Source organism: Amblyraja radiata, chromosome 31 (genome assembly GCF_010909765.2).
Source record: "Amblyraja radiata isolate CabotCenter1 chromosome 31, sAmbRad1.1.pri, whole genome shotgun sequence".
In the NCBI taxonomy this organism is placed as follows: domain Eukaryota; kingdom Metazoa; phylum Chordata; class Chondrichthyes; order Rajiformes; family Rajidae; genus Amblyraja; species Amblyraja radiata.
The window spans coordinates 2881159-2894524 of NC_045986.1; the positions used below are offsets into that span (position 1 = coordinate 2881159).

The following is a 13366-nucleotide window of genomic DNA, read 5'->3' on the forward strand; positions in this document are numbered from 1 at the left end:
GAGTTCACCTCAGAGAGGTGAGAACGGTTCATTCCATGCCAATGAGGGAGCTTTCTGGTCTTTATAGGCTGTCTTTCTCGTGGATGACCTTTAAGTCTGTCTACCCTCCAACAAAAGCTTGCATTTAAATGTCCCTGATAACATTTGAAAAAGCTCCAAGGCTCATCGTGTGAATGTTATTGAAGAAAAAAGTGTTTGACATCAAGCCTCCCTCACATGGAGAGATGAGAACAGATGAACTGAAGCCTGGTCGGAGAGGAGGAGCAAGAGGTGGAGAGGCAGATGTTGAGGGAAGACATGGCTGCCAGTGCTAGTGGTTTTAAAAACTGGCACTCACAAGGCCTTAGAATGAGAAGAATGCAGAGACTGGAACAGAACGAGGTTAGATGACATTACAGAGACGGGGAGCAGTGGCTGACATGATTTGAGAATAAGGAATGGGAATATTAAAGAAGAGGCATGTTGGATCTATTGGAGTTAAGATCCAGGCGGCAGATACCCGGCACAAGCCACTGTGTGACTCAGTACGGAGCACTGCAGCTTCTGAGTCAGAGGAGTGCGAGTTCAAGACCCACTCCAGGAACTTTTACCATGAATATTCAAATTCAGACTTCAGAGCAGTACTGACAGAGTGCCACACAGCTTACCTTTATTAATACATGACCTTATATACGGGCATTTTGAAGAAGAGCATTGGAATGCATATATTCTTAGTAATACAATGCAGAAACGGGCCCTTCTGCCCAACTCATCCATGCTGACCAATATGCCCCATCTATGCTAGTCTCATTTGCCTGCAAATGGCCCATATCCCTCTTAGCTTTTCCTATCCATGTATTTGTCCAAGTATCTTTCAAATGTTGTTATTTCACCTGCATCTCCTCTGGCAGCTCATTCCATATATTCACCACAATCTGAGTGAAAAAGTTGTCCATAAAGTTCCTATTCAATATTTCGCTTCTCACCTGAAACCTATGTCTTCTGGGTGTTGATTCCTCTACCCTGGATAAAAGATTCCATGCATTCATCCTGTCAATTGCCCTTATGATTTTATCCATCTCAAGAAGATCATCCCTTACCCTCCTGTGCTCCAAGGAATAAAGTCTTAGCTTGCCCAGTCTCTCCCTATAGCTCAGGCCCTCATGTCCTGGCAACATCCTCATAAATCTCTGCACTCTTTCCGGCTGAATGACATAGCCATCTAGAAAAACACCTAGCTCGTATCCATTGATCACTTGCCAGAGTTTCTCCACCCACTGCTACAATCAGTCTGAAGAAGGATCCCGACCCAAAACATCACCTATCCATGTTCTGCAGAGATGCTGCCTGACCCGCTGAGTTACTCCAGCACTGTGAAACGTCACCTATCCATGTTCTTCACAGTTGCTGCCTGACCCGCTGAGTTACTCCAGCACTCTGTGAAACATCACCTACCCATGTTCTCCAGAGATACTGCCTGACCCGCTGAGTTACTCCAGCACTGTGAAACATCACCTATCCATGGTCTCCAGAGATGCTGCCTGACCCGCTGAGTTACTCCAGCACTGTGAAACGTCACCTATCCACATTCTCCACAGATGCTGCCTGACCCGCTGAGTTACTCCAACACTGTGAAACGTCACCTATCCACATTCTCCACAGATGCTGCCTGACCCGCTGAGTTACTCCAACACTTGCGTCTTTTTTTAAACACCGACATCTTCATTTCCTTGTCTACAGGACACGTAATGTAATCAGTATCACATGATTATTCAATGGGAGCTTTTGTCTTCCGTTACAACAGAGTTACTTTATTAGCTGTAATGTGTTATGAATTCTCCTCTTGATTTCTGGGTCATACGTTTTCAGAAGCACGTACTAATTTAAGACGGAGCTTGCAGCCTGTCACGTCCCAGAAAACACCTCAATGTGCAGTACAACCAATGCAGTACAGCTATTGATGCGATTGAAAAGCCTGCATCCCCCCCTCCCACTGTGCACAACTACCACTGGCAGATATGCCTTCAGCGGTCTGGGTCTCCAGCTCTGGACCCCTCCCGTCTCACCACCCTCTCTACCTCTGCCTCCCTGACCAAGCTTATGGGCATTCTCTCTCATACTGTTTGTCCTGTGCTGGATGTCAAATGTGGCTGCTCTCACTTCTGTGAAAAGTTACTTGTTTTTGCTGTGCTGATTTTTGTTGTTTATTTTTTGTCCAATTATCTTGTTGCAAATATAACGAGATATAAAAATACTGACAACTGTGAGAGCACATTGTCAGGGCTAATTGCAAATAAATATGGAGAAATACAATAGCAGCGGCAAGACATTGCCATCATAATTGATATTCTAAGTCGGGCCCACTAGTAATTAGCAGGTGACTTCACAGATGCGTTGTACACGGGGAAAGAGAGAATTAAATGCCTGTGGCTATATTTGGAATGCAAGGAAGACCTATCATATCCTGCTTGTTCTGTGTTCATATTTCCATCACCCAGCATCCTGTCTTACAAAGATACAGCCGCGTGCTGCATTTTTTTAATCATAACTCCACACTGGGGCAGTATTGTATCTGTTTCATCTGCCACAGCCGTACAATACATGTGATGCCCCCTCTCGGCACCCCCCCCCCCCCTCACCCTTTAGCTTCTGTGCCATCTGACAAATCACTTCAACAAATGGAAAGAGGAAGATTATTTCAGGGTTAGTTTGCTCTGTACTTCAACCTCCAGGAGAGAATTGTAGCTTGAGATGAACCCACCTTCTTGGTGGCGAAGGGGAGTCAAGGCAGGGATGCCTATGTGTGATAAGTGTAAATTGGATTGTGAGGAGCTGGTAGGGTTACCCAAGCTGGTAAATTAATTGAGAGGCCAATAAGACTTCCTTCACCCTGCCACATTCTCCTCTATGTCTCTTAGGTTCCTCCAACCAGGCGCTACTCCCACGATGAGACAGATGTGTGGGCAACAAAGCAGATAACTTCATACCTTCACAGATGGGGGTCTTCAGAGAATATCGCCGGAGTTCTGCACTACAGCTCCCCCCGGCACGAGCGGAGGAGAAGCAGCCTGATCTCCCAACACGGTGAATGCGTGTCTTTCCATAAAAGACGGAAATCTGCGGACAGTGGCATTTCTCCGAAGCAACTGCCCAAGGAGGAATATTTCTCCGATGACCTAAAGTGTTTCAGCCGAGATGAGATTATCAATTACATTGATGAAACTCCAGTACCCAGTCCAATGAAGACCCCGCTGAGATCATCGTCCATAACCCTCATCCCGGATAAATACGAACAGTATGCCGTCACCTTTTCCCACTTCCCTCTCACCAATTTCGAGAGGGAGCCTCACGTTCTCCGCCGGTTGTCAGAGAGTAAGACATGCAGTGCACCCCGGGGATACTTGGTGACCTCTTTCCCCCATGACCCTAGCGTGACCCCAAAGAACACGGGGACCCAGTGTAGCTTGTCCACCCTCACCACCCCCAACATTAAGGAGGGATCCTCCAGACGTTTTCGGACAGACCTTTGCGTCTCCTGGGACAATCAGGAAAGGCTCAGGAAAGTGGAAAGTAAAGGGAGCGGCAACAGTTTTCTAAGTTCACCTTCTGCCTCCTCGGGCTATGTAACTTTCCATTCCGACTCCATTGGATCCACAACCTAGGAGTGAGTGTGGACCTTCCCTAATGTTAATGGTGTTTCTACATTTGTTTACTACATTGGGAATTTTATACTTCACACGGGAAGAAACGAGTCACGCACCAAAGAATCGGTCAAATATTTTCATGTCTTTTACAGGGGTAAAGAGTTATTTTAGAGATTGATTGAGAGTGCACTGGAAAAATCTGACGTCAATGCCTGAATATCATTGATACCACTGAGTGTCGTTTTCTATTTTTATTTTTTTAAGGTGAACAATTTTTAAGGGGTATCGCTGTTAATAGGCATTCCTGTGGGACTGATGCTGTTTAGATGGATGTATCAAATTGGAAAAAAGGTGGAAATTGATTATATTTTTTAAAACTTCCATATTGTAAAATGGCTTCTGCACTAGAAGTCCATCCAGGTCATGTTCGTCTGTTAATACACTTTGGGTATTTGGTGTATTCTGTTTCAACGGATGATTTTCTTCATGTAGAGGACAATGAATTTATTCTTTGTAATGGGGAGCGAGGCCGCTCACACCATCGTTTCTCCTATGTATTTTGCATTTGTAAATTTGGTGACACAAATATCAGTAACAGTTTCCCTGCGCAAATGGACTTTGGTCCCCGTAAAGTTGTCCTAAAATTTAATAGTAACAAATCTTTTCTTACAAGTATTTGCAATGGTTGATCGTCAAATGATCCAGGGCATGTGTTGTTTATATTAAAAAAAACAAATTTCAATACCGGATTGCCATTTGCCTTGACTAAAACATGCTTTATCTGACTCATCAGAACTGTGGGGAATATTGGGCACATTCATTTCATATTGACGACATTGTCAAATAGTGTCGAGGGGCGATCTTATAGGGGGTGCATAAAATCATGAGGGGAATAGATAAGGTGAGTGGAAAGGGATGGAGGGAGTACAGAGGAGATTTACGAGGATGTTACCAGGACTTGAGGGCCTATGCTATAGGGAGAGGTTGGGAAGGCTAGAATGACGGATGACCTGATAGAGGTGAATAAGATCAAGAGGAGAATAGATAGGATTAGTTCGCATAATCTTTTCCCCAGAAAGGGAGAATCGAGAAGCAGAGGGCATAGGTTTAAGGTGAGAGAGGAAACTTTCAATAGGAACCTGAGGGGCACACAGATGGTTGTGGGTATATGGAATGAGCTGCCAGAGGGAGTAGTTGAGGCAGGTACTATAACAACATTTAAAAGATATTTGGACAGGCAAATGGTTAGGAAAGGTTTAGAGAGATATGGGACTAGTGTAGATGGGGCATCGTGATCAGCAAAGACGAGTTGGGCTGAAGGGCCTGTTTCCATGCTGTACGACTCTATGAATGAGTCTTTTACCCAGCATAGAAGAATCAAGAGCATAGGTTTAAGGTGAGGGGGGAAAAATTTAATAGGAACCTGGGAGGCAACTTTTCCCTCCATGAGTGGTGGGTGTATGAAATGAGCTGCCAGAGGACAGTTGAGGCAAGTACTGTAACAGCATTTAACACTCACTTGGAAAGGTACATGGAGAGGTTTAGAGGAATATGCACCGAATGCTGGCAAATGGGACTAGTTTAAATGGGGTATATTGATCAGCATGGACAAGGTGGGCCGAATGGACTGTTTACATGCAGCATAACTGTCAGGCACTGTGTACATTTTCTTTCTGCACTTGGCTCCTCCATGGCCCTTAGCTGATCAGCTTGGAGTGCTGCCCTCCACAACGACCTTCTGTTACTTGACCAAACCACGTTGATAAAATACCTCAATCTAGTGGACATAGATTTAAGGAATGGAAAAACAGATCGAAAGGAAAAATAAGAGAGAATCCATCATTGATGGGCAGAGTGTTCTGCCTGACGGGATGATGGATGCAGAAACTCTTGCAACACTTAATAAGTGTCTCGGTGAGACTTGAATCACCGTGGCATAGAAAGTTACGGACAGGTGCTGGTAAATGACAGTGTACAAGGGTCAGCATGCACAGGATGGGCCGAAGAGCCTGCGTGAGTGCTGTAGACTCCATGACTCCATGACTCAATCAAATCTAGTCTGTTGATAGAAGAGCACCCATGTGTAAAACGTTGCATCTGCATACACGGGCAACGCTCACAATATCTGGATTGGTCTACAGTATTTCAGGTAATAATATTCACAAAAGCATTTGGATGATTCACTTGTTGCTCGTTTTCATTTTGCCGTGCTGTTTCTTGTGCTCCTGAACTTTCTGAGCGAATACATTTACTTTTCTGCAAGTGTTTTTAAAGGGCCGGCAATCTTTCATTCTTCCTTCCCCATGCTATCATATGAGTTGTGCTGGTTAAACTATGGCCCACCATCCTCAGCAGTTAACCCTTTGCATCACTGGGATAATCAGTCTCCAAAGGGCATTGATGCAGTGTTTAAGAAGGAACTGCAAATGCTGGAAAATCAAACTCAGCGGGTGAGGCAGCATCCATGGAGTGAAGGAAATAGGCAACGTTTCTCGTCGAGACCCTTCTTCAGACATTGCATTGATGCAGTACCTGGAACATCCCTTCCAAAGGAACTGTGTTAGGACCGTGAATCACTAGAGGGATCCCTCCTTCCCTCAGTATTCACACACACACACACACACACACACACACGCACACGCGCGCACGCACACATACGTACACGCAAAGAAAACAAAAAACAAAGTTGAACTCATTATTTGAACTCGAGAGATTCTGACTCCAGTGAGACTCGCAATGGTTATTAATCATTCGAAGGATAAGTTCAAGAAAGAACTGTAGATGCTGGAAAAATTGAAGGTGGACAAAATTGCTGCAGAAACTCAGCAGGGTCGAGACCGTTCTTCAGTCTTAAGAAGGGTCTCGACCCGAAACGTCACCTATTCCTTCGCTCCATAGATGCTGCCTCACCCACTGAGTTTCTCCAGCAATTTTGTCTACCTTCGAAGGATAAGTTCAGACTGCTTACATGGTGACATCCAGGGCAGATTGTGTCGTTCGTAATGCAATACCACATCATGACCTTGCCATTCAACGAATCTCCTGCTAGCATCAACAGAATGTTTGCAAATTGTCAAAACAATAATGTTATCCCTCGTAGTTTTATTTCATCACAAATCACAGTCTTGCAAATAGAGAAACAAAATACAATAATCAGAAATACAACTTGTTCAGTATAAACGGACTCAAAGACAGACACAGAGTGCAGGAGTAACTCAGTAGGTCAGGCAGCATTTCTGGAGAACATGGATGGGATGTTTCAAGTCAAGATTATGATTCATATACTTTAGCCATTCAGGACATATTGAAATAAGAGTACAAGACCCCTAGAAAATTATCAAAGGCTCTGTGTTATTTTCCACCAAGTTATTTACAACACTCTAAGTGCCATCTAAGTTTCACTTGAAATGTTATCACCCTTGAAACTTGAATTAATGTAAGGTGTCTGAGACTGGGCAGTTTGGGGATAATTAATATATTGAAGGAACATGATTGGGGCATCTAAAAGGAACCTTTCTTCAGAGCTAATGGTGAGGATGTTTCCACTAATGGGAGAGTCTAGGACTAGAGGTCATAGCATCAGAATTAAAGGACGTTCTTTTAGAAAGGAGATGAGGAGAATTTTCTTTAGTCAGAGGGTAATGAATCTGTGGAATTCTTTGCCACAGAAGGCTGTGGAGGCCAAATCAGTGGATATTTTTAAGGCATAGATAGATTTTTGATTAGTACAGGTTATGGGGAGAAGGCAGAATGGGATTAGGAAGGGGAGATGGATCAGCCATGATTGAATGGTAGAAGTGATGGGCTGAATGTCCTAATTCTATTATCCCTTATTACCTTATGACCTCACAAACGTATGCACATTGAGCATAGAATTTCCCTGTGCTCATTTTACGTATTGCATCTGTTTTTATGCTCATCAAACGTTAACCAACTCCCCCTCCTTAGTCGAGCTGCAGAAGCTGAAACCACCTCACACCAAGGTAACGTTGCCAAGAAAAGGGATCAGATTCAAACGCTGCTAAGGCAAAGACAGGCTTACGATGAAACAGAGCCTTCTTCAGCACTTTGAAGCTGATGAAGTTTATTGAAAAGTAAAAAAGGAATAGGTCTAATTGTATACAGTAATTTGTACCAAACAATGTGATAAAGATGATAAGATCATTACAAATTTAAAGAGACTGTTTGGCCCATCAGGCTCATGCAAGCTCTCTTGAAGATCGAGCCACTCAGTCCCATTTCTCAACCCATTCCCCACAAACTTCCAAACCTTTCTTTCTTACAAACATCCACATAGTTTTGTATTAGCGAGACAGCATGAAATCAGATCCTTCGGCCCACTGAGTCCACACCAGCTATCGATCACCCATTTACACAAGTGCTATGTTATACCACTTTAGCAATCATTCCCTACACACTAGAGGTGGTAGAGTTGCTGCCTTACAGCGAATGCAGCACCAGAAACCCGGGTTTGATCCCGACTACAGGTGCTGTCTGTACGGAATTTGTACGTTCTCCCCGTGACCGCGTGGGTTTTCGCTGAGATCTTCAGTTTCCTCGCACACTACAAAGACATAGAAACATAGAAAATAGGTGCAGGAGGAGGCCATTGTGATCATGGCTGATCGTCCCCTATCAATGACCCATGCCTGCCTTCTTCCCATATCCCTTGACTCCACTAGCCTCTAGAGCTCTATCTAACTCTCTCTTAAATCCATCCAGTGACTTGGCCTCCACTGCCCTCTGTGGCAGGGAATTCCATAAATTCTCAACTCTCTGGGTGAAAAAGTTTTTTTCTCACCTCAGTCTTAAATGACCCCCCCTTTATTCTAAGACTGTGGCCCCTGGTTCTGGACTCGCCCAACATTGGGAATATTTTTCCTGCATGTAGCTTGTCCAGTCCTTTTATAATTTTATATGTTTCTATAAGAACCCCCTCATCCTTCTAAACTCCAGTGAATACAAGCCTAGTCTTTTCAATCTTTCCTCATATGACAGTCCCGTACAGATATGTAAGTTAATTGGCTTGGTGTATGTGTAAATTATCCCTAGTGTGTGTAGAATAGTGTTAATGAGCGGGGATCGCTGGTCGGTGAGGACTCGGTGGGTCGAAGGGCCTGTTTCCACGCTGTATCTCGAAACTAAACTAAATTACAGGCAAATTAGCCTGCAAACCTGCCTGTCTTTGGAATGTGGGAAGAAACCGGAGCACCCGGAGGGAAAACCACGCGGTCACAAGGAGAATGTGCAAACAGACAGCACCTGAGGTCATGATCAAACAGACAGCAGTTCTACTAGCTGCACCACTGTGTCAATATTGCCAATAGCAAGGCAGTTATCCTCACATTTTCGCATATCATGCCTCTGACAAACTTATGACCAATATCCCTTTGCAGACTCAATACCCTCCACCCTCCTAGATTGTCCATCTTAGTTTAGTTTTAGACTAGAGATGCAGCGTGGATACCAGGCTCTCAGACCACCGCACACTAACAATATCTACACTAGGGATCATTTACAATTTTACCGAGCAAATTAGCCGACAAACCTGTACGTCTTTGGAGTGTGGGAGAGAATCAGAGTATCCGGAGAAAACCCACGCAGGTCACGTGGAGAACGTATAAACCGCATACAGACAGCACCCGTAGTCAGGATCCAACCCGGGTCTCTGGTGCTGTAAGGTACCAATTACACCGCTGCGCCACCGTGCCGCCCATGGATCTTGTGATTTAAAAACCAGAAGGTCAGTGAGTGAACCTCAATTCCGTACAGATAATTTCAACAAATCAAAGCCTTTCCCAAAACATAGTTCAAGGGTGACAACACACCACCTTGGTCCCATTGGCCACCTTTGCTGGGAACATCCAGAGAAAGTTGGTGGACTTCTTCTGGGGCAACGGAAAGCACTGGGTCTCTGCAGCGGTCTTGAGTCTCCCGATCGAGGAGGGCGGTCAGTCGCTGGTGTGCATTCGCACCAGGTTCGCTGCTCTCCGCCTCAGAATCCTGCAGAGATACCTGTTCTCAGGGCATCCTCCCAGGTGGCACGTGCTGGTGACGCACTTTTTCCAACGGAGCCACTGCCTTCAGGGAGGTACGCGGATCCCGATGGTGGGCGTCAGCTGTGCGGTCCTGATGGGGATGCCTGGCTTCTACAGGGACTTGTGGAGAGTCTGGACCTTGTTGCCGTCAACCGGGCCCCCCCCTCCGCCGGCGAAGGGCGATGGCCCGGGCATGAGAGCAGCCGGTCCTTGTCCCGCCCCACCGGGTGTCGGGGGGCTCAAACGTGTGGAGTACTTGTGGTTGAGGAAACCCCCGCTCAGCTGGAAGTATTCGTCGGTCCCAGGGGCCGTAATCCATCCCGGGAGCCGGTCCCACACAACTTGAGCCGCCTTTCCTCGACACCCTTCACCTCCCTCCGAGACACAGGGAGGCGTGTCCTGTACAGGCTCCTCCTCCAAACCCTGCACTTCCTCGCCCTGGTCCACCGTCCAGACACCAAGTGGCGGTCGGTGTTGCCTTCCGGTCGCGAGGGGGCCCCCCGGTGGGGTCCCTCTATGCAGGGATTCTCCCCCTCTACATTGGGGACCTGGGGTGGAGAGTACTGCACCGAGGTGTTACCTGCAGCCTGTTTCTCTCGCGGGTCACAGACTCGCCAGCCACCTGCCACTGTTGCGGGCTGGAGTGTGTGAGGCTGCAGCCCCTGTTCCATTATCTAAAGGGGCTGCTCCTTGCCTTCCGGCTACATCTCTCACCCACAATCCTCATCGTCGGACACCCTGTGCGTAAATTCCTCCACTTTGATGACCTCGAAAAGATCATCCACACATTTATCTCCTCCCGCCTAGATTACTGCAACTCTCTTTACACTGGCATCAGCCAATCTTCCCTGTCCCGCCTGCAACTGGTCCAAAACGCCGCAGCGAGACTCCTGACGGGCACCCGAAAAAGGGACCACATCACCCCAATCCTGGCCTCTCTCCACTGGCTCCATGTGCGGTTCCATATACACTTCAAGGCCCTCCTCTATGTCTACAAAGCCCTCAATGGGCTTGCCCCCTCCTACATTAAAAGTCTTCTCACCCACCACTCCACCTCCAGGTCCCTCAGATCGGCTGACTTGGGGCTGCTGAATATCCCGCGGTCTAGGCATAAGCTTAGGGGTGACCGCACCTTTGCAGTTGCAGCTCCTCGACTGTGGAACAGCATCCCCTTCCTATCAGAACTGCCCCCTCCATCGACTCCTTTATGTCAAGACTAAAAACTTATCTATACTCCCAAGCCTTTCCTGACGTCCACTGAGCGAGGGCTATATGTATATATGTATGTAGCTTGTTTGTTTATACTATTCTTATAACAAATGTAAAGCACTTTGGCCAACAAGAGTTGTTTTTTAAATGTGCTACATAAATAAATGTGACTTGACTTGACTTGACTTGAGGGGAGAGGGTAGGGCCGAAGATGTCCTGGTTGGGTTGCTCCTGGGCCTGGCCAAGCTGGCCATCCGTGAGTCACGGCGCCAGGTGGAAGAGGGCTCTGCCCGAGCCGGCTACCTGCCCCTTTACCGGGGTTACGTCCGTGCTCGGTTGGTACTTTGAGGGACTACGAGCTGTCCACGGGCACCCTGAGGAATTTCCTGGACCGCTGGACTTGGCGGGGGAGTTAAATGCATCCTCAATATGGATTGTAATATAGTTGTATAGTAGTTTATTTAGTATATGTGTTTATCTTGTATTTTGGTGGTGGATTTTATTTTGAATTATTTCGTACTGTAAATATTATTATAAATAATTGATGAAATAATTTTTGATTAAAAAAAAGGGTAACAACACAAAAAGAAACTGATGAAATGTTCAAGAAAGAACTGCAGATGCTGGAAAATCAAAGGTAGACAAGATTGCTGGAGAAACTCAGCGGGTACGGCAGCATCTATGGAGCGAAGGAAATAGGCCCGAAACGTTGCCTATTTCCTTCGCTCCATGGATGCTGCCGTATTCGCTGAGTTTCTCCAGCAATTTTGTCTACCCAAAAAACTGATGAAACTCACTGGGGACTGACTAGCTGAATCAATTGCTTTTGTGTTATGATTACTACATTATATAATTCTATCTTCAATGCAACACAATTATAGGTACCACACTTACTGTCTACAGGGGGGGGGGGGGGGGGTAGAGCTATGTTTCAAAGGTGGATGATTGGCAATTGGCTAGAAGCAGACTGAGGAGAGGGAGTTGCAATATTTGAGCAGGGGGTTTGTTACAAAACAGAATTCTAATTCAAGACGAGCGATGACGTTGAGCTTGGCGGTGGTAAGGCCTTCAACATTGAGCTACAGTGGCGCTAAATCTCGACAGTGGGCGGCATTTAACGGTGCTGCCTGGCCTGGGGAGGCATGGCTTTCAGCGGTCTGCAGACGCGGTAAAGACATTGGTTTCGCTTTGTGGGCTTATGAGCCTGTAAGTTACTCGTGGAGGAGGGCTGTCTTTGTCTCCTCCGGCCACCGAATAGTGAACGAGGTCTGATTGACCTGGACGATGACATGTTGGCCTGGCTCGCCTCAGCAGAGCTGCAGGTCTAAAAGACACACGACAGAAGAAGAAGAAGTTGAGTGAAGCTTTCTCTTGCTCTATTTGGGTCGAATAACTTTGGGATTAAACTTATCATCAAAGTTGATGTAGGAAGATGCTGCTGATGATGAGTGTCTGGGACGTGTACCTGTCCTACAGGATGCCACAAATGTCCTGGAACTGAAAAGTCATCATTCAAGGCAATGGATGAGGGCAGAATGATTCTCACACAGGTCATGCCATGAACCACACTTTCCTTGTGATGATGGTGTGATTTTTGTGTTTAGACAATGTCTGACTGCTAGAATAAATCTGACTGTAAATATCAGTTCCAAGTTTAGTTTAGTTTAAAGGTACACAAAATTGCTGGGGAAACTCAGCGGGTGCAGCAGCATCTATGGAGCGAAGGAAATAGGCTTTTGAACACTTAGTTTAGTTTAGAGATTCAGCCCGGAAACAGGCCCTTCAGCCAACCGAGTCCGCACCGATCAGCAACTCCCGTACACCAGCACTATCCTGTACACCAGAGGCAATTTACATCGAGTCATAGAGTGATACAGTGTGGAAACAGGCCCTTCGGCCCAACTCACCCACACTGGCCAACAATGTCCCTGCTACCCAAGTCCCACTGACCTGCGCTGTCCTATCCATGTACCTGTCCAACTGTTTCTTAAACGATGGGATAGTCCCTGCTTCAACTATCTCCTCTGGCAGCTTGTTCCATTCACCCACCATCCTCTGTGGGAACGAGGGATAATTTACTATTTTTGTTACTGAAGTCAATTAACCTACAAACCTGTACATCTTTGTAGTGTGGCAGGAATCCGGAGCACCCGGTAAAACCCACACGGTCACGGGGAGAACATACAAACTCTACAGAGACAGCACCCATAGTCAGGATCAAACCCAGGTCTCGGACGCTGTAAGGCAGCAACACTACCGCTGCGCCATCGTGCCGCCCTGAGTCTAACTGAGTCCATGCAATGGGATCCATTCTTTGACCAATGCACAAATCTGCTTGGGTGAATAGAACCTCCAAGTGTTTTCAGTGAGACATTTCTGTCGTAAATGATTTTCACCCTCATCATTGCACCTGGTGAGAAACCGGTGAAGTTCACCTGTGTCTACGTACAATCTGCCACAGGCAATGATGGTCTAATTCTACACGGCCATCTTAGA

The 13366-nt window shown here is 46.3% G+C and overlaps 1 protein-coding gene across 1 annotated transcript in view; it reads left to right on the forward strand.

Annotated features, from left to right (window-relative positions):
• Window positions 1-4367, forward strand: part of gpr153 (G protein-coupled receptor 153) — a 68635-nt gene extending 64268 nt beyond the window's left edge. The window contains exon 6 of the mRNA XM_033047936.1: window positions 2898-4367. Coding sequence (XP_032903827.1) covers window positions 2898-3641 — 744 coding nt within the window. The 3' untranslated portion in view covers window positions 3642-4367. The remainder of the gene's footprint in view (window positions 1-2897) is intronic.
• The last annotated feature ends 8999 nt before the right edge of the window (window positions 4368-13366 follow it).